The following is a 21,397-nucleotide window of genomic DNA, read 5'->3' as shown; positions in this document are numbered from 1 at the left end:
GTAATAGCAGGTCTTAGGGTGAAGATGACATTGCAACATATATGCCCATAGGTAAACATTTAATAACTGCACTCTAAAATTCCCCTCTCAGCCTCAGGAGGTGCTTGTAAACCGTGCATATTATAATACATGCTAAAATTTATAGAGCATGCAGTTGATACACCATACATCCCACACTATAATTATTACATCATTCAGAGCGTTTTTACAATGATTAGTGGCTGCCACTAGAGAAATGATAATGCACAGAGTTATTATCTCTTGGCAGGACATACTTTTGTGTTTGAAAGTAAGGCTTTCTTTTCCTCTACCTCTGCCCCACTCTGACCTTCAAAGCACAGATTAACCTGTAATGGGATTAGGACAGAGAGATAGCTTTCACTGCTCTAACACGCCCCATCTGTCTGCAGCAGGGATGTAACAATCAATGGGGTGTTTACATCTGACGACAAATACCTACAAGCTTGCATGCTGGTGTGATCTACAGTTAAAGGTTATTCGACGATATTTTGATTATTATTTCCTTGTTCCTCTTCAACCAATTACCATAAAAGTTCAGCCCATTGAGCATGCACATATGTTAAGCAGGTCAAAGCAGTGGTGAGAGTCAGGCTGTCAGGCTTCACTCTGCTTTTAACTCTTATCAGTTACATGATAGTCTAAATTTAAGTTTCTCAAATGTCTGACTATTAGACTTTTTTATGTCATATTTGAAGCAAACAAATGTGTACTGGTTGTAAAATGTATTGTATTTTATACAGTTCTAGGAGAGTTTTAGGCACTATAATAAATCACAACTTAGCAAATTACATTGTGAATTAAACTGATGAATCTGATTCTTCATCTACATTTTTGTGTGTTCAGATAAATGCGTCCAAAAGTTCCAAAAGAGGCCAGCACCTGTGTCTGCATCAGACAGCAGCTTCTACAAGCATTCTTCCAACAACCGGAGGAACGGCAGTATGGCCATGCCGACTCAGAAGCCCCTGAGAGAGCGCATCATCCACCTACTGGCTCTCAAACCCTACAGGAAACCAGAGCTGCTGCTGTGGTTGGAAAGAGAAAGAGTTAGCCCCAAAGACAAGGCCGAGCTGGGTGCCATACTGGATGAGGTACGCAGAAATAATATGTGTGTGCATAGAGGCATGCACACACACACATAAGTGCATATAAATAAATTAGGGATGCTCGATATTCCGATATTCCCCAACTCTTAATTTCCCATACTGATATCACCCAATACCGATATAGGCAGGCTTTTTACACCAGAACTGTTAGATAACATAACATATCCTATTGTGGAATTAATACATTATGCCTAATTTTATTGTGATGCCCCACTGGATGGATGAATGCAACATGGCTTTCCAAATGTAAACACTGTCTGTGCAAAATAAGAGAACAACTTCAACTTAATTTATGGAAAAAAGTGCCAATATGGCACTGCCATATTAATTATACAAAATTCACAGACTCACACACACATAACTGTATTCATTCCTACTAGTACCAATTATTTGCACCACCCTTTCCATTAAAAACAACCATAAAAACGTTTTTTGTAGGACTGAGTATGATCCTGGTTTTAAAGTCCATATGACCAGAATATGAAAAGTAGAGATCTTCTGTCCAGCTAGCAAGCATGTAATCTTGTAGTGACAGAAACCAGCAGCCAATAGAGCTTTAATTGAAGCTGTGATCTAATTTAGAAACGTTTACTTTATGTGACTTTCCTGTATACATTTTTGAGTAATTTCTAAATTATGTTTGTGTCCTTCTACTGCCATTGTGTGTGTGTGTGTGTGTGTGTGTGTGTGTGTGTGTGTGTGTGTGTGTGTGTGTGTGTGTGTGTGTGTGTGTGTGTGTGTGTGTGTGTGTGAGTGTGTGCATACACTCTAGTGTATGTCTGTGTGTGCATGCGTGTGGTTTTTGTGCCAGTGTGCATGTGTAATTAGGTCAATGCTGTAATAGTCTCTGCAGAGATTGCTGTGGGGTGGGCCGTGCTGTCAGGAGGCCCCAGAAAGATAGATGTCCTCAGAGAAAGGCGGCCTGACTAGATTAGAGAGGAGGTTAAAGTCACTGTGAGAAAGAAAGCCTGAGACTCTCAGATGGGAACAGCAGTCGAAGAAAAAAGGTTTTGCTTTTCAGGAACGTGGATGTGCCACTTTCAGCACATCCAGGACTCCACTTTGTGATACTGCTTGACACTGATTTGAAATAACAATGTGTAATTTCCATATTTACAATGGTCAGTTTTTCCAAATAACATCAATTTGCAAGACTCCAAAATGAAATGTATGGAGAAATGAAAGCTGGAACGTAGTACGTGTGGATTTCATGTGACACTGATTCTGATTGTTCTTCACTGGCTCCCCAACATTAAATTCAGAATTCAATTGAAATTTCTTGTGACCATCTATAGAGCTCTGCATGGTCAAGCACCTGCCTACATTAGAGATCTACTGCAGGTCTCTGAGGACTTCTAATCAGGTTTTGCTGGTTGTTCCTCGATCTAGGCTTAAAACTAAAAGAGACTGTGCTTTTTGACTTTGTGGCTCCTAAACTTTGGAATTGTCTCCCTTTGGATTTAAGATCTGTGGAAACCTTTAAAAGCAGCTCAAGTCCCATTTGTTCAGACTTGCCGTCGTGTAATTTTCCTATTTGCTATTTAATTGTGTTTTATTGTGTTTTTGTCTGGATGTATGTTTATGCTTTATTTCTTCTGCAAAGAACTTTGTGGCATCCTTGCTCTCAAAAGGTGCAGTTATAAATAAATAAAGTTACTTACATACATTTTGTTTAAAGTTAAATTAGATTCAATTAGGAAAGAATGTTTTTCTTTGTTTAATTTCAGATGGTGGTTTAAGCTTCACTGTGTAGAATGATTTATGTGCAGAGGTTGACACTAGAAGACTGTTTGGGGAAAATTCTCTGAGCTCACCTTAAATCAGAGCATACCTACAAACATGATTTACAATATCACAACTAGTGTTTGGAACCAATTGAGGGCCAGTAAACCACAAGACAAGTGTGATTTGGAAACTTGAGGCTTCCAACAGTAAAAATTGACTTTACAATAAAAAAGACGATATCTTGTGTACAGCTGTTAATGTTTTGAAATTAACAATATTTGCATATTCATAGGTAGAAGAACATGATGCCATTTTAAGAATTGGTAATATGATAAATTAACATTTTTAGAGGACCAGAGACCAGTAGTAGTAGATAAATACAACTGTATGGCATGTTGTCCTATCCTTCCACTCATGTTGATGTCTTCTGCTGTACTCTTGCTTCTTGCTCCTTCTTCACTACAACTACTAGTCTCTTCCAGCAATAGATGTGCTCTGTGCGGGATCTCGCGCAGCCACACGGTATTTCAGTGATCGCGCAATATTTCGACAATGTTTACAGCTTTAGCAGTAGCAGCAGAGTAAAAGAGGAGTTTAATAAACTAAAATCCAGGCATTATTAGTGGGGTAATTTACGAGATACACTGTTGGTTCCATTAGAGCCTGTACTAAGCCATTCAGCTGATAGCTGTAACTCCACTAATTTGTGACCACATTTTAAAAAAGGGGTGAGGGGGTGTTTAGATAGACATCTTGGTGTATATAATGCTAGGTCAAAATTACGCCGAACCGTCGCTTTAAAGAATGTTCAGAAAATGAATGAATAAACATAAAAACACTTTATTAAACATTTTTAGAAATAGTGTTTAAACTAAAGGTCATTTACAGATGGTACCGGATTGCTTTCTTTCCAATATCATTGACTACTGGTGTGAATTCAGTCGGAAACTAGACTTTTAAATGGCAGTTACCTCATGCAGTTTCTTGTATTTTAGGTGGCAAAAGTGAATCCCAAAGACAGCAGCTACCTGCTGAGGGATGACTTCTACAAGCACGTGCGAAGGGATTGGCCAGGCTACAGCGAGGAGGAGAGGCAGCTCATCAGCAGGCTGCTAGTCAGGTGGGTTAGAGACATGAAAACCAAACAAGGATGAAATTTCTGCTGTTTAAACAAACTGATAATTACATTACCCTGCCTCATTATATATCATGTGCCATTGATGTAGCATCTACAGTATATGCAAGTTTACTTTATTCATGAGTCTGATCACAGAGGTTTTGGTTGGTGCCTGAAACTTTATGGTTAATTTTCATTTTATGGTTTATTTCTGGACCGTATTTACTTACTAATCCTGTTCAGTAAATCTACTACTGCTACTTTTTGTGTAGTTTTTAGTCTAATTGTGATTTTGAGCATTTAAAGAAAATAGGCTTGAATCTTTGTTTAGTATCTTTAATAAATAACAATAGAGTAATATGGGAACTTTCTTTTCTTCTGGTCCAATTGTTTTTCACAACTTTTGACAAGCAGTGGCCCAAGTCTATCTTTTAATCTGTCATCTTTTTCTTCCCTCCTCCACATCTTTCACTCCCACACAACGGCGCTAATCAACACAAAGAAACTGAATCTGCAAGAACCTGCATTGCATTTTCATGCTTAGTTTTATTAGTTCTATAAATCCCTGTAACCTCGCAGTGACACTGGTTAAAATGAAATGTTTCTAAATCCACAAAGGTATTTTTGTCTCATTCTGCAACTCCCTCTTCTTTTCTGTTTAACAGAAAGTTGCAGCCACACATCAGCAACCAATCAAGGAATCCTCAAGCAAATTCATCGATATTGAAGACCTCAGAGGATACAACACTACATCACAGCGCAGCCAAGAACCCTGTTGTAGTAAGAGGCCATATTGATTTTGTTAATCTGTGTTTGATCCTGGTTGTTTCATGTGAAAGATTAAGCAATATTGATCCAATTCCTTAATTTCTCATGCTATTACATTTCTAAGTTTTCTAAAAGTTGCCTCTTCTGTTTTTATGCTTTGTATTTATGATTTCTACTATATGTATATAGACATACAGTCTTCGATCTTTGTCTTGATGGATATTCAATATATTCAAACTGCTGGCTTTTTCATGCATGTATAGGTGCATAATTTGAAATGATAGATTTTGTATGTTTGGTTTGACACTGATTGACAAGCTAGGTTGCACATTGTTTGCATGGAAATTTTATGATTTCATAAATATAGTTAGATTTCTTTCTTTTTCTTCTTCTTTCCTCAGAAACGTCCTGTGCCTTTTGACTCGCTGGAAAGCATAGCTGTTAAGAGACAAAGACTAGATGAGCAGAGACTGCAACAGCAGCCCGCTGTAAACGGACTCTTAAACAATAAAGGAGGTCACGACAATTCAACACCTACCCTCAACCCCAGTTTCCACACAAAGACTGAGTTTCAAAGGACAAGTAACCACACAGGGAACCAAAATGGTTTACCAAGGGGCCATAATGACTTTCCTCTAATGCACAAACTGTCTAGCACATCTGACATGCCTGTGTCAGAGACCAGGGAGCAAGAACCCAAAGTAAGCAACCACCAGCCACCGCAGGGTGAGTCTGACTGCGTTCACCAGCAGCTCACCAACAGCCAGCACAGAAAGAAGAAGTCTAAAAAGCACAAAGACAAGGAGCGGGAGAGATTAAAAGACAACCAGGGCAGTGAATGGCTAGAGACGAGTCCTGATCTCAAGCAGAACGTGGACAAACTTGACAGTAAGGCTTTTTTTTTTTACATCCTGATCAATTTGGTGCTAAACTTTTTCCTCTTTTTGTGGTTAATGTGACTCCATGTGGCACATTTTGTCTGATTACATCTGTAATATCGCAGTAGTCACATCTCAAAGACACCCTTTTGTCATAATGTGTTTGAACTATTGTTTCTGTGTTTCTCCTCCATACTTGTCTACAAAATAACAGGTTAACCACACGTACTTTGAACAGATGGCCAGTGGTAATTGTGTGTGAGGTCTCTCTAAGCACCGTTTGTCTGACACCCCACCGGTGCATTTATACAGTATTATCTCATAAGCATGTCTGTGTTGGCTCCCTTAAGCTCACTCTCTTGAGTCCTCAGTGTGTTATGTGGCTGACTGACTCAAAAACAGCTCAAGCAGTGCATTGGGTCTCTAAGCTGACACGTCTCCTGATACCCACAAGCTCTTTGCTAGTCTGCACAGAGGCGGCCAGACACACACACACTCACGCTGTGGCTTTAAGCAAAACAAGAACTTATTGCTCAATATTTAGGCAATGTCTAAGTGTCTTTATTGAGTCATATGAATGTCATTTTCTTTGTTTTTATTTTAGATCCTGACATCACAAATGATGTGGCCTCTGAGGGGAAGCCAGATTATGTGCTGTGAGTGTAAACATGATTTAAAAACCTTTTATTGTCATTGTTCATTCGGACGCACAAAAAACTCCTTTATTACACATTTAAAATATATTTGCTGTTTAAAAGTGTGTTTAGGATAAACATGGGGACATGCAGAAGCACCTACTATAGCAATCATTTTTAGTGCATATTTACTCTTATTTTTCTCTTCTCTAAAAGCAAATAGACATGTTATTACACATTAGTAGACAGATATTACTATTTAATCATTGTTTTATATATATATATATATATATATATATATATATATATATATATATGCAATTGTGGTGGAAGATTTGATAGAGTTGTTTAGAATGGTGATGATTGTGCAACTCAGTTTGAGAAACTGTGTGGCCCATGCTGCTATCTGGTGTTAAGAATGAGGTACTACACAAACGGAAATAGAATTTTAAAAAATTGGGATTTGAGGAAATCTTTACAACAAATGGCCTCTTGTAGAACTTCTTAAATAATAAAAGGTTATCACAGATTACAAATAATAGTGGGTATTGAAAGCAAGAAGAGATATTTTAGTTTTTTTCTTTTTGCTTTCTTGTAATCAGCTGCATGTTATCAAGGAGCTTATTCAAGATAAATAGTATCTGGGAAGTCAGTATAACATTGCAGGTATATCATCACACTTAACTCAAGTCTCAAATGTTTCTCTGCTTGTCTTGTTATAGCGCGTATGACACCATCACAAGTTTGGAGCAACGTCAGAGGTACCAGGATGATTTCTGCGCAGAGTACGATGAGTACAAAGACCTCCACTCCAGGATCGCCACCATAACTCACATGTTTGTTCAGCTAGGATCCAAGATCAAGAGCCTGTCCCCTGGCACTAAAGAATACAAGGTACATACACAACTAGATCTGATCTGTTTTGGCCACAAACATGTCAAAACTCTGATACATGTCACACAATGCTGAATTGCAGTAAATGCTAAGGCATTTGTTGTTTATTGTGTTTTGTATCATTTAGATAATGGAAGACCAAATATTAGAAAAGTACAAGAAGTATCGAAAGGTAAGTCAAACATTTGCTGGCATTTAAATTGTTTAATGTGTTAATGTTTTTGGTAAATCTCCTTAATCACATCTGAATCCTTTTTAAAGAGTATCTCTATGTCACATCTATGCTTAGATACATGCCAAGAGACACGATCCTTGATTGATACTGAAATTTGACCATGCTAATAACATAACTTAAAGTTGTGCAAATATTTGTTAAACTAGTTGTTAAACTAGATATATCTAAACTAGATATTGTTTATACACTTAAATTATAATAACGAATCAAATTCAAATTCAATTCAACTTAATAGGTAACATTTACATGTAGTGAACATTTAGAGAAATTTTGAAATATCTGTTACAGGAAAGGCTATTTGATTCAAGAGCCCAATTATAATTAATTACAGGCAGTTTTAGGCTCATCTCAAATATGCTTTATTTGTGTAGACTGCTAATCATCTTCTGAGCCAAAGAACTGTGAACAAACTCTTCGTTTTAATCAGTGCTCATCAGCTACTTGAAATGCCAGACACATTGCGCCTAGGCTACTAAAGATAATTTTAAAGTTTGTTTTTTCCTACATTCACAGTGTTTATAACTGCCTGTGGTCAGTGCACTGCATTACAAAAAATACTTGACACCAATATTCCCTTTGATCTACACTGCATGGCATCAGTACGTGGAATTTAAATATATCAAGGCTTTCTTGGAAATTCAAGGTCAAATATAAACTTGACAAGAGTATCAAACTAATCAGAAATTAGACATTCAGTCATCTTAAATTTATGATCATTACAACATTCTGATCTTCTGTCTCTTATAATTATTGCATCAGCTGGCTAAAATAAGTCATCTCATGTCTGCAAAGCAGTTCAGTGACCCATTTGGGTTCATTAGTTTTATGTATTGATGATGGTACTGAAGCAATGCCTCATGTTGACTACCAGAAAGCTGTAAAGAAATCAGCTGTTAACTATTTAAAATGTTTGTGTTCAGGTTCACTGGATTTAAAAGGGTCACTGCTGCTGTCTGCCATTTGCTCCATTGGTGTTTTTTCCACTGTTTATTAAAATGCCTTTTCCTCTCTCCGCAGAAGTTTCCAGGTTATCGGGAAGAGAAGAAACACTGCGAATATCTCCACGAGAAACTGTCCTACATCAAACAGCTCATCACAGACTATGATGTCTCTCAGGCTTCTTCGTAGCATTGGCTCCCCCTCCTCATTTGTTAACATTTTTTTTACATAGGTGTCAAACAAATTGCTTTTATTTGAGAGTGATGTAAAAGGTTTTGGATGAAACTGCAGCTGTCAGTTCAGACTGCTTCTGCTGGGACCACGGACGACGGATGCTGTGAACACTAATGATTACACATCAAGAGTAGATTTCGCTCTGGTATTTATAAGCCCATTTGTTTTATCATTTCTTTCACATTACGTTGATGTTGAAGAGTCATTTTAAATTGTGTGAGATATTGGAAAGCATCTGTGCTCATCACATTGCCATGACAGTTTCTCTAATAGTCTTTCTTTGTTAAAACCAGTGTCAGTGTAAGCCATTTCTTTGGAAATATGTAAAAGGTAGCAAATATGAATTTAACTTATTCACTTTGTTCTTGACACTTAGCTTGTTAAGTCAAATGTTGCTCCAGGCAAGGTTTCCCTTTCATATTCATTCATTTAAACATTGAAATATGCAGCACAAAAAAGGGTGTACTTTTCAATTCCATATCAAAGTTGCCACATTCATGATGCATGATTGAAGCAGCCCAATGCAAAAAAACTTCAAGTCTTATTATACAAATGGGGTGAGATTATAATAATGTCATTCACAGAGCAGTTTCCCTGAATGTTTCAGGCATTGAGTTTATCAAGACTAGTTTACAGCAGTTCCCGTATTGGCATCGAGAGATTGATGGCTGATTTTGAACAAAATCTTAAGAGGTCAATTTTTTTAAAATTGGAAATTGGAAGTGAAATACTCTCACCCCTTGTTAAAAATAGGACTCAGTAATATACAAAGTGACATATTAAGATGAACATATTTCTAGTTCAGTGTGGTCCTCATCTATTGCACACTAAATTTTAATTTTAAAAATATTTGCTAACAGTTTGAAAGCAGCTTAAGCCAATGAGCAGAAACTGGAAAATATTCAGTATATACCTCAATACATTGAGCATATACTGTACCTCAATCCATTGAGGTATATGCTGTCTCCCAAATGCACTTAATTGTATCTAAAGTATTTATTAACTACAACTCTTTCTTCTCAATGACAGTCAAAGAAACCAAAATGCCTAGCCTTGACGGCTGTTGCAATAACTTTGAGGGGAAAAACAATTTTTCCTCCCCCAAACAGTTTCTGACATTATTAATCATGCGCCAAATCTAGTTTCAAGTATTTAGCCCATTGGAAAGAAATGTCTTTCTCTTTTTCTTGCTTAGAACTACTGATGTATTTATTTTAAGCCACCTTCCTCTGTTGTTGGTCTCCTTAGCGTGAAGCATCAGATCATATTAGATCAAAGTGTTTGTATCCAAGCAGCTGGGGAAGCAAGGTGGGAGAGGTTTTGTGTAGATGAAAGGTTAACTAACAGAATATATTGTATCTTTTATTTCTGCCTGACCCAACACAGTTGTGGAGTGTCACTGGGTTGACAGTCATCTAAATATTAATGATGAAATGGCAACAAAAGGCCTCAGATGGGAGGTTAGCAGCCAGTCCATGCAATGCATCAGCTGTCTCTGAAATCATTCACTCATTCATTATAAAGGGGAGAAAGCATAATCAAACACTATGCAGGTACACTGAAAAGTGCAGCGGTACAGTAGTTGATTTGCTCTCATTGTAGTGACTTTGAGTCTGTGCACATTATAGGATACATGAATCCTTACATGACATCTCAGATGGCACTACAAAATGGGAGACAACACTAACTTGGGGATTTTAATAGGGTTGTGTTCGAATTGTATGGATTTCAATTCTGCTTATCAATTTCCCAATTTCTATTCCAGTGTTGTTTTAAAAAAAAAGAGGTCAAATATCTTTTTTTTTAATTATTCTTTATGTGTTTACTCTAACTTTTATTGTTTCATTATAATAAGTCCTCAATCCAAAGTCTTTACAACTGAACATTCTGCTTATTTGAGTACTTTCCTGTCTTATCTTTCCCTCAATGACAGAGTGTGCTCGAATTGTGCAACTGGAACATAATAACTGCTAGGTTGGATCAGCCAGGGGGATGAACTCTCACACATGTGGTTAGGGTTAGGGTTACGGGCACAATGAAGAAAAACAATGCATTTAAATCTCACGAGAAATCGTCCCTCAGGCTTCCCAATCTATCATCAACCTTTAACCATGTGTGTTCCTATCTGAACACATGAATTCACTGTTGCATTGATGCATGTCATAGTCAGGTGCTGGCAGACAGTTACGTCCTTGCACATATGTACTGTAGCCTCTGTTTGCAATAATAAAAGGTTAACATGTTTAGGAGCCGATAAGCAGAATCGAAATTCATTTTTTTAATGGGTACCCAGTTCTTGGCATTTTGGACTCTGTTCTAATTTGGAACCGATCTCCAGCTCTCAACCCAAGGTTTTATGAGCGTATAGTGAATGATTTCAGAGTCAGCCCTAGATAGTTGGGTCGTCAGGGATATATGGAGCCATATTGGTAAAAAGAGTACATTTTCTACACAATAACCCATCGTGGTACTTGGGTATTTGAAACACTAGTCTGGATGATTTTATTGTTTTCAATTTCCAGTAAATAATCAGTCCCCATGCAGGTGTTTTTTTGCACTAAACCCACTCTGAACAAAGGGGGCATCAGGCTAGTGAAATTTACATTCAGATTGTAATTGTTCATCATGGTTGCAAATTTTCTACTGAATGTTATCACACAGTCAGTGATGTAGAAGCCTTAAGAATATGAACTTTTATAGAACAAACAAATCAAACTGCCAATATCAACTACGAGTCATTATTCATACACCCTGTTATCTGCCTTATATTACTGTTAATTACTGTTAGCTGTTAAACTTTCTTAGCCACTTCACTATTCCAAGTAATGCCAACAGTGACTTTCTGACATGTTGAAATATGACTCTCTGGAGGAAATATTCTTGAGTTCAAGATGTTTCGTGCACAGTTTGATTGGCTATGATGACAGCCTACTCCTCAAATGCATTTGTAATCCTGGTACGTTTTTGTTCTTTGTTTTTTAATAATCATTTAAGGATATGGGCTGGAGTTTATCAGTAGGTATACCACTGTGGTTTATACTGCTGCTGATATGCTTATTGATTGATAACCCACCTGATTCAGCTCTGAGCACATGTAGCAGTTTGGTTGGAGGACTGTCTTCAGTGATTTTTGTTCTATTTCAAACACAAAAAGGTCCATTGTTAAAATAACAATACTCAATCACTTTCAGGTAGTGGGTGGTAATTGCAAGAAGGTTTCAGGAGGAAAATGTGTGATGGTGCCACATGTTTGAAGACTATAATTATCTGTGGGTTACTGAGTATGAAGAAATGTGTGCGTGTGTGTGTATATATATATATACATACACAGACACACATACTGGTTTGAGCATTCAGAGGGCACTGGTGTGTACTGCTCAGTGGGTCTTTTTATGTGCTACAAACCTGCTGAAGGGAAAGTCACAGAGAAGTCAGAGAGGACAGTATGCATCATGAATTGCATTTTACACGTTTAACTTTCTCCTGTCCTGTTGTTCAAAGTTCAAAAGAATAAAAACATCACAGCAACTCTGTTTTTATGTTTTTCTTTCATAAACCTTGTTCTTTGATCTTTCTATGCAGGTGATCATCCTTATTTGTGTTTTCTTTCATCATGTTGCTTCTAACAGACTGTGATGTTTGGTTATTTCTTCATATGGGTTTATCAAACTGCAAATACGTGGTCATGGAAAAATCATATTTTATTACATAAAATGCTGCCAGGTTTTTATCCTCCAGTACAACACTTAGTACACTTAATACTTGCTCTATTACAAAGACCCTGCTGATAAGATAACTACGGTGGCCGAGACCCGCCATAGCTGCAAATAAAAGTAACGCTGTAAACAAAAAGAAACGCTGCTGCAAATAAAAAGAAACGCTGCTGCATATAAAAGACACGCTGCAAATAAAAAGACACACGGCAGCAAACAAAAAAACGCTGCAAATAAAAGAAACACCGCAGCAAACAAAAAAAACACAAAAAAACACCGCAGCATATAATAAAAAAAAACGATGCAAATAAAAAAAGTCACAATGGAAGTGGATTACCGGGGACTGTTTTTGCCGAAACACCGGAAGAAGAAACAACAACAACAGGTTGTTTGAGGGTGAGTGACAGCAGAGACATTTGGTGACAGTGACTTGTCTGTTTCAGCCAACATGGGGATGAGGATCGGAACAGCAGACACTTAAAACACGCTGTTCCGCCTACGGGACGGGTCGGAGGTTGGGAGGTAGCCACAAGTCCTTCTGAATGTTTTAAACACCAACCCTTAAACATATATATTCATGCCGTACATTGTTAGAAAGCATAGGTTGCCCTGATTCATTCAAGACCACTCACGAATTATATTGGTTGCTCACAGCCGTAATAGTATTAGCGATTGGCTCGGCTAGCCACTCAGCTAAAGTAAAAACAGCTATAATCTCTACATACCTTCAAAGTCTTCCCTTTATCCACAACGATCATCTTATGACTCAGGACTTTCTGTACAGCTCGCCAAGTATCCATTCTTGTGAAATATGAAATCCGTTTCCATAACATCGAAATACTTTCCTCAATATGTCCATGTATTTAGTCCAACACGTAACCTAATAACACAAATAACAAACCATATACGGTCCCTTTTACGTCTTTTCCTGACCTACACGTACAAGCAACAACACCGACAGTAATAAGCTGCCGGAACTATGTAGCCGTCAGTTGTTTCCACTCTCGTTAGTGGTCTCCCCGTGTTAGCCGAAGCTAACAATACACCGGCATTCTCCAGTTCAACTTCAAACCTGGGGCTACATCGCCTGACCAAATAACACATTAAAAAGTACATGTAGCGACATTAAACACTACCATTTTCACTTACTTTCTAGTTCGTTTTCCAATTCGTAGTCCTGTTGTTGTTGTTTCTTCTTCCGGTGTTTCGGCAAAAACAGTCCCCGGTAATCCACTTCCGTTGTGGCTTTTTTTATTTGCATCGTTTTTTTATTATATGCTGCGGTGTTTTTTTTTTTGTTTGCTGCGGTGTTTCTTTCATTTGCAGCGGTTTTTTTTTGTTTTTGTTTGCTGCAGTGTGTCTTTTTATTTGCAGCGTTTCTTTTATATGCAGCAGCGTTTCTTTTTATTTGCAGCAGCGTTTCTTTTTGTTTGCAGCGTTACTTTTATTTGCAGCTAGGGCGGGTCTCGGCCACCGTAGTTAAACAGGATCGACAACATATTATAACCACATGGATCAACTCCAGGGGGATTTTTCACAATTGGCAAACCAAATTGTTCTTATTAGTTATAAGTTTGGAATATAATCACTTGAACAAAATGCTTTTTATTAAATGATATTGTGGCTTTATACAGCCTATGTTATGCCATATGTCCAAAAGGAGAAAGCCTCTAGGCTAATTGACATATTGACCCTATATGCAGGTTGAGTTTGACAGACATCGGGAGCTGTTTAAACGTGACTGTATCTGGTCTAGAGACAATTAAACGATTATGTGGACATTTTCAAACCGTGCTCCTCTCAAAAATAACCGTTAAATGAACTGATGGTAGTGATGAGCCAGTGATCAGGAGTTATCGATGCGTCCAGCCGGCTGTTTTAAACATTTAATCATGTCACATAATGTCACTTTACCTCAGACCCGCCGTTCTCTGTCCCTATTTGTTGGCTGCTTTGCTTAAACTGGTTAGGTTTAGGTTTACGTGTACATAGCACGTACAAAAAGGTACACATAATAATTGAATAGGTAAGTAGATTTCAAAAAAGTAATACACTTGTTATCACTTTCCAAAGAGAGTGTTGAGGGCGGGTCTAAATCACCAGCGCCACCCACTGTTGTCATGGCGACCATGAAACTCTGAACGCTGACAATCCGAGGCGAGGCTGTCGTTACATTTGACCAGATTCAGGTAATACCTTTTACAATGATGGCATTTCTACGAGATAAAGTACTCCCGAGTTCACCTTTACTGTTCTCTTTGTTCTCCTTGTATGTTATGACCATACAGGAGTAGCTGCTTTCAATAAAAACTGAAAGAAGGTCAACATATTCACCTCAGCAGCACTACTATCAAGCAGGTGTACTCCAGTAACAGCTCTGCCATTTTGTGAAGTTTATATGTTTTCAGTGTTTGTTGACAGTATCAGAAAGGTGATAGTTCTACTTTATTTCTAAGGTCGTAGTGGCGCATTGTATTGAAAATTGTTGCTTATAGCGAGTGAACCCCATTAGCATACATGAAGTGAAGACAGCAACATGACATGTTAAACATCCTCCTACCTGCTACATCCTCCTGCCCAGCTACTGTGAGCTTGCATCAAATTCAGTGAGTAGCAGAAAACTAAATGCTTTGTCTATTTATTTATGTTTATTGTTTAATCACAGGATGTCCACATACACTATATAAGGTACAACAGACCCAGACATGGAAGCCACTTGCAGATTAGAGACATCCAGAAATAAAACACCTACTTTGGAGCTATCCAGTGCGACACAGGTACAGTGTTTAAAATGATTAGGCTCTTTAAGAAAGTGAGAGTGAGAGTTGTTAAATGTTAAATGTTAAATGTTAAAGACTTGACAAACAGTGGAGGAAAACAGTGGCTGACTACACTGTTAATTATTATGAGCAATATGTCTGCTGCACCCAGTTTTGAGTATGGCAGTCCTTTGGGACTCAATAACTTTGGTCAAGTTTATTTGTGGAGAAAGATCAGTGTTTCCTAAAAGACCTCTGGGTATCATGTTTTGACTGTTATCACTTATCATTAGCTGCCAGAGAGCACCAACTGCCTGGCGTGTTCAGAGGATGGCAGATACCTCAGTCTGGGTCACTCCGGGGGTTTGTCTGTATGGTGTGCATCTTCTCTGATCTGTGTGGCAGAGTGGCTGCAGGACAGGTTGGAAATGACATCAGTTCAAATGATCTGCATGGCTGAGTCGGCCTATCTGCTTGGCAGCGTTGATGATATGGGTGAGTAGTATGCTTCTTATCCATTTATGGTCTCTCTCCTGCATAAAACTTGTGTGTCTTCACTGCCAGGTTTTCATCTGTTGACAAATACAGACTGACATTTATTTGTACACGTCAGATGCCCTGGCTTTATCCTGAAGTCATGAACTGAGAAAAAAACCTGTCAATCAGGGAAAAGAATGGTTAAAACCAGAAATGCTCCACGAGGTTTTCATAAAGAGAAGAGGAAGATTCTTTGCTTAAAAATGGTTGTCGTACTGACATGAGCTGCTGTTGTTTTTGACTTCAGGTGTTGCCCGAGTCTTTGCATATTACTCTGAAGCTATTCACCTCCTCAGTGTTATTAACATCATGGTGAGTACTGTCACTTTATATCTACCATCACATGAGATATACCCCTCTGGTATTTTGCTTACTTGAATGTTTGATCATTTTATTTAAAGGCTAAGGAGAAATACAGTCTTTTTTGCTACTGTTTTGAAAATTATCACATATTTTGTTGTACAGTGTTGTCATTTTTATTTTTATGTAATTTCATTGAAGTAGAAATTAAACATTTAAAAAACATCTTTCATTACCAGGAAGATATCAACCAGAGGAGCATTTGCTTGACATTTGAACTATCTAAAGGGGGAGATTATGGAGCTGCATCAATCAGCTGTAAGTGAGGTATTTCTGTTCTGTTTGAGCTGATTGATTTTGATAAGCAGTTAATAGACTGCATATTCAACTTTTGAATGAAATGATTTTTTAATTATATTTTATCTTTATTTATTTTATTTTTTATTTGTATTATTTTATCTCCTATCAGGCAATGGTGCTGTTTGGCTTGACGTCTATCACTTCCCTACAGAAGCATGGCTGAAAGAGTTGGAGATGGCAGTATCACAACAGGTATTGTCCTGTAATTGGACTGGTAGGCTAGTTTAAACATGCACTTATTTTTTTGCATAAAATTACTTTTAAACTGAATAATCTGCAGCTATTGAAAATGTGTTATTTTGAAAAAAAGCTAACTTTCAGACTTTCTTTTTATTCTCAGGACCCAAACTTATCTGGAGATATGAAATGGTCTCCAGCTGCACTGGTGATTAAAATCAGGCCTCCCAAAACTCCAGCAGGTAAATATGTTACTTGATGGACAGATCAGAAATAGACTTTTTTGTGTGCATGCAAATTAAAGTGATAATGTATATATCTGTATCTTTCTCTCTATTTCTTCTGTTTTAATGGCACTAAACGGTTCACTTCAAGTGTTACAGACGGCAGACATTTTGATGCACTGTTTAGCTCTGGACGGACACATGAGTAGTCACCATCAGGAGGAAGAACAGTCTTTCAATACAGATGCGGAAAAAGCGAAAGAAACAAATGACAACCCAAGGTAGAATAAAGTTTACACAATTACAATTAGCATTTCACAACTGAGTTTGAGCAGAGGTCCCCACATTAATATATATACACGGACTCTTTTTCAGACATTGCACTCAGCACTTCCTTCTGTCCTGTGGTCAGTTTCCCAGCAATAGTAAAGCAAAATCAGGTTTGTAATCAAGAAGGGGAGGTGGTGGGTTCTCCCTATTTGAAATTTGAGTGTTAAATATGTGATTTTCTTATGTTAAAGAATAATATAAAATAATTACATAGTGTTGCTTCACTTAAAATAAAATACGGCAGTTTCCAGAATAGTAGAATACACACATAAGCAGGGTCTTTATGTTTAGATGAATGTCGATGTATGTTTTTCTGTTTTAACACAAAGAACTGCCTAAACTGCACTTAAACCTTCACGACAGACAATCAGAGTCCCTAAACTGGTATTTTTGGTTTAACTTTGCATGACATTATATCACATTTTATTTATGACAGATTGATAGGCACCAGGGTAAAGATGTTATCCCTTATAATCATTTTATCCCTTATAAAGGCATTTTTCAAATCTGTGGTGACTGGACATAAATGTCATCTTTAATCTCTGACCTTTTTTCAGCAGGATTGCCTGTGTCTGTCTGTGTGTGGTGGAGTGGCAGCCATAATCTTCTCCATTATTTTCTGCATAAAGTATCGAAGAACAAACCAGGTAGGCGTTTTGATAATATGCTCATAACCAGATCTTTACTGACATATTTAGCTTTTTTTTAAAATTCATATCCTGTTGATAGCGCCTGACTTCTGTGCATTGTCTTCATACTAGAGAGAGCAGTAAAACTAAATGTTTGCTTTTTAAGCAGATGTGGAACCTTTGCCAGATGTACTGTGTCCGAATGCAAATGAAATCGTCTGCTCTGCTGTTAGTAGATGCACCTGTTTCATAGCTCTTGGCCTCAGCAGTGCTTTGGTGTGCATCTGGGATAGACGTTCTGGTGAGCAAATCTCAGTCAGCTATCTTTAACATTTTATCAAATCAGTGTCATAAAAAACATATCAGGTCCATTTTTAATATTGTAGTATCCACATGTTTAGAGCATTATCATAAGAAAAAAAGCCCAAAACAAAGTCGACTAGCTGATTTATTTTAGTATCATTATCTGTATCAGTATCATGCCAGAAATCATCCACATACTGATCAAAACTACTTCACAATACAATACTACTGAGCCTGTTTATTCCATACATTTACTTTCACTCCTTTCTCATTGTTCCATTTGTATCAAAAGCATCAGCATTTATCATGTTCCTGTAAGTCCATGTACTTTATATTCTCATCAAGATGCTTTAATGTGTGCAAAGTAAGATCAACAATGCCAGTTGGGTTTGGTTAAGCCTGAATATATCAAAATACATTTGAAGCAATGCTGCGTGGCCTCTGTTGGACTCTTGAGATGTCACACAGAGATGAAAATCATGACAGACCAGATAAATTCTTCTATAACTGCATAATATGAGAAACAGACACCTGAATCTACCAAGATGCCATGAATGACACAATTATTTACTTCACCTCTTTCTCTAGAGACACATATAAACAAAAAAGAGTGGCCATGTGGTTAAATAAACCCCTCACACACACACACACACACACATACAGCTGTGCACATTAAAGCACGAGACAGTGAGTTCTGCCGAGCTCCTCGTCTTAGTGAGACTTATTTAGGATTTCCCTGAGAGAAACTCAACTGAGAAGCAATAATGAGGCTGAATCAGTCTGGGGATAGAAAAACATTGACTTTTTATGTGTGTGTGTGTGTGTGCATGTGTGTGTGGGCGCTAACAGCCATTTTTGCTTGTTAAGATTTGCAATATAAACAGGGTTATGGGCTGTTTGATTCTCTTTCTGTCTTTCTCTTGTCTTTCCTTCAGGCTCTCCATTGTCTGTTGTCTCAGTGTTAGCAGCAGAGAGTGTCTTTTCCAGGCTGCAATTTGTAGACTACTGGCCTCTGTCTGCTGATGATTCCCAGACTTTCACCACAGAAGAAATCCATCTCATGGTGGTTTGTAAGAATGGAGTAATTCATGCAGTCACCACAGGGCGAGGAACAGAATCCTGCACTATGCAGCTCACTGAAAGGTTATCCAATTTTAATCTATGCATGTATCTTATTCTTGTCAGATAAAGCAGTTAGGTCCATCTGTATCATGTTATATTACTCAAAACACGATGTTGATCAGGCTCATGCATGATTTTCAATATCTCTACAGGCCAGAAGACAGTGGGGACCTGCCAACTATCACTGCATCAGTGTCGTTCCTGCAGGGTTTGGTAGGAACACTGAAGTTGTTGATAAACAGAAAACAAAAGTAATTGTTATGATGCTTAATCTAATTTTAGTCTCTTTGGGTCCTGTTGTCTCATTTTTCTTGCCGGTTTATCAGTCGCTTGTGGTGCAAAGAAATGGAAAAATGTTCCTGCAAGATGTTGTCAACAAAACCACTGTGTGCTTCTTGATTCCTCCCACAACTCACCTGCTGGCGACTCCCTGCAATCCTGTTTATGCTCTGAGCGCCAAACAGCATGCTCTGTTCATACGAGGTAAACCCAAAACAAAATTGATAGTTGTTATTCATTACAGCATAGCACGCTGCTTCAGGAGAAAAGTATTGATTAGTAAAGGACTGGTGAAAGTCTTGATGTGTTCGACATTCAATAAGTTTATAATAAATTGTGTTTGTGAGATTCACATATATATACATTTATCAAGAAAATTGATGAATGCCACAAATATTCTGGAATCACTCATATGCACAGACTTCTGTGTGTACACTGTTTGTGAATGATTCCCACTGTCAGTACAAAAGCTGTACAAATAAGGTTTCATGAAATTGAATAAATGCTGTAACTAAATCCTCCTAATGTCTCACCCAGGTGACCAGGACCCCAGCTGCAGTGCTTCTGCTAAAGGAGAATGCCAGAGTCAGCTTTTCATCTTCCACTTTGGAAAGCCTGACATCATGAAGCAGTATAATGTTTCATTTCCAGACTCTCCACAGCAACAAAATGCATTGAACTTTGACACTCTAGAGGATTCCTGCAATCTCTACCTTCAGCAAAGGTGTGCATTCTTTGCGTGTTTATGCCTCTATCTATATATAATATGAAGTCTTCAATCATTTGTGAAAATTACATGAGATGAGTCAGATGATAGTTGTATGTAGACTGTAGTCCATGAACTGTGTTTCTTCTGTTTTCATGTGAAGAGCTCTGTCTGTGGATGAAAGGAACAAAACTATAACACAGACCTGGAAGAAACTACAGGAAACGGCAAAGATGGTACAACAAAGACATGGTTCCTGAAGAACTGCAACAAACTGCAGCCTTTTACAGAGTTACTGCAGTACGGTAATGATATTGTAACAATATTTAACATCTAAGAGGCTGCTGGTATGTATGTTTATTGTAAAGCTTCTTCAAATCTCACCACCTTTGTTATGCCGTTCTTCATTCTGCATTCTGTCTTTAATGTTGCCCCAATACAATTTGAACTTGTGAAATAGCTGCTATCAATGCACTACAGCACATTCTGTGTTTTTATTTTTTTTAAATACATATATGAAACTAATTAAAAAGAAATTACATTTTCTGTAGATATTGGCTTGTAATAGGTTTGCTTCTGAAGACAGATGTAAGACTTAGGGTACATTAAGTTACATTTTTTCCAATATACTATTTATGATATAGTGTTTGGAGTAGCATTCAGTCCTACCGCCTGTTGTTAGCTAATTCTTTCTTCATTTCTGTTGGACTGTCTGACATACAGTGTGGACATTACATTTCTTAAACATAGGATATATGGATGCTGTATAGTTCTTACATACAGCAATTTGTAAATATAAAAAATAAACTATGGGTGGAAAAAAACCATAGGCATCAATGTATGTCAGTACTGTGTATTTGAGATGTGCTGCATCAAAAAAGGGACTAATAATCAAAAGAAAATTCTCTGTCAGTGTCTGGGAGCACTACCCAGTCTTCAAAATAATTGAGAAGAACACTTGACTTGACAAAGTATCAAAACAACAGAAATCAGTCACAGCAATAATGCCTGCCCACTCTGATCTGATCTGTATCTATCTCTCTATTACACTCTGAACTCAATTTCTTTGTGTGTGACTCCAGGCTTTAAATAAGGGCAGTATGGAAATACATTTGTTGTTGGGGAGTAACAATGACAACCACAATCTTCAAGTCAGCGGGGCTTCTTAAACAACATAACCAGGGTATGCAGTGAAAAAGAAACATGGCTAAATATAAGCAAACACAAAAACGTCTATGATAAAAGTTCTGTCTGCTTGGAGTCATTAATAAACTCAATTCAAACAAAGGTTGCATGAATGCGTTCATAAACATATCTTACAACACTTGGATTCACTGTCTGTTATTAAATAGGAGTCACATACAAGACTTAGTTGTTTAATATCTCTCCGCTCTAAACTGCAAACT

At 37.7% G+C, this 21,397-nt stretch overlaps 2 protein-coding genes across 2 annotated transcripts in view; both read left to right on the top strand.

The window, feature by feature from the left end:
• LOC128358928 (RNA polymerase II elongation factor ELL-like) overlaps positions 1–8,507 on the top strand; it is a 28,693-nt gene extending 20,186 nt beyond the window's left edge. The window contains exons 5-12 of the mRNA XM_053319334.1: positions 865–1,112; positions 3,848–3,972; positions 4,635–4,749; positions 5,139–5,625; positions 6,220–6,271; positions 6,973–7,144; positions 7,272–7,316; positions 8,397–8,507. Of these exons, the coding sequence (XP_053175309.1) occupies positions 865–1,112; positions 3,848–3,972; positions 4,635–4,749; positions 5,139–5,625; positions 6,220–6,271; positions 6,973–7,144; positions 7,272–7,316; positions 8,397–8,507 (1,355 nt within the window). The remainder of the gene's footprint in view (positions 1–864; positions 1,113–3,847; positions 3,973–4,634; positions 4,750–5,138; positions 5,626–6,219; positions 6,272–6,972; positions 7,145–7,271; positions 7,317–8,396) is intronic.
• A 6,430-nt stretch (positions 8,508–14,937) lies between these two features.
• On the top strand, positions 14,938–20,634 carry wdr93 (WD repeat domain 93). The gene is made up of 13 exons (XM_053316602.1): positions 14,938–15,042; positions 15,318–15,519; positions 15,809–15,873; positions 16,101–16,179; positions 16,331–16,413; positions 16,562–16,640; positions 17,513–17,599; positions 17,751–17,882; positions 18,820–19,027; positions 19,159–19,219; positions 19,333–19,489; positions 19,823–20,009; positions 20,155–20,634. Exons 1-13 carry the CDS (start codon positions 14,971–14,973, stop codon positions 20,249–20,251), a joined length of 1,509 nt encoding a protein of 502 aa, XP_053172577.1. The 5' UTR covers positions 14,938–14,970; the 3' UTR covers positions 20,252–20,634.
• Positions 20,635–21,397: the final 763 nt, after the last annotated feature.

Source organism: Scomber japonicus, chromosome 1 (assembly GCF_027409825.1).
Source record: "Scomber japonicus isolate fScoJap1 chromosome 1, fScoJap1.pri, whole genome shotgun sequence".
Taxonomy (NCBI): domain Eukaryota; kingdom Metazoa; phylum Chordata; class Actinopteri; order Scombriformes; family Scombridae; genus Scomber; species Scomber japonicus.
This window is presented reverse-complemented; position numbering and strand designations above follow the sequence as displayed.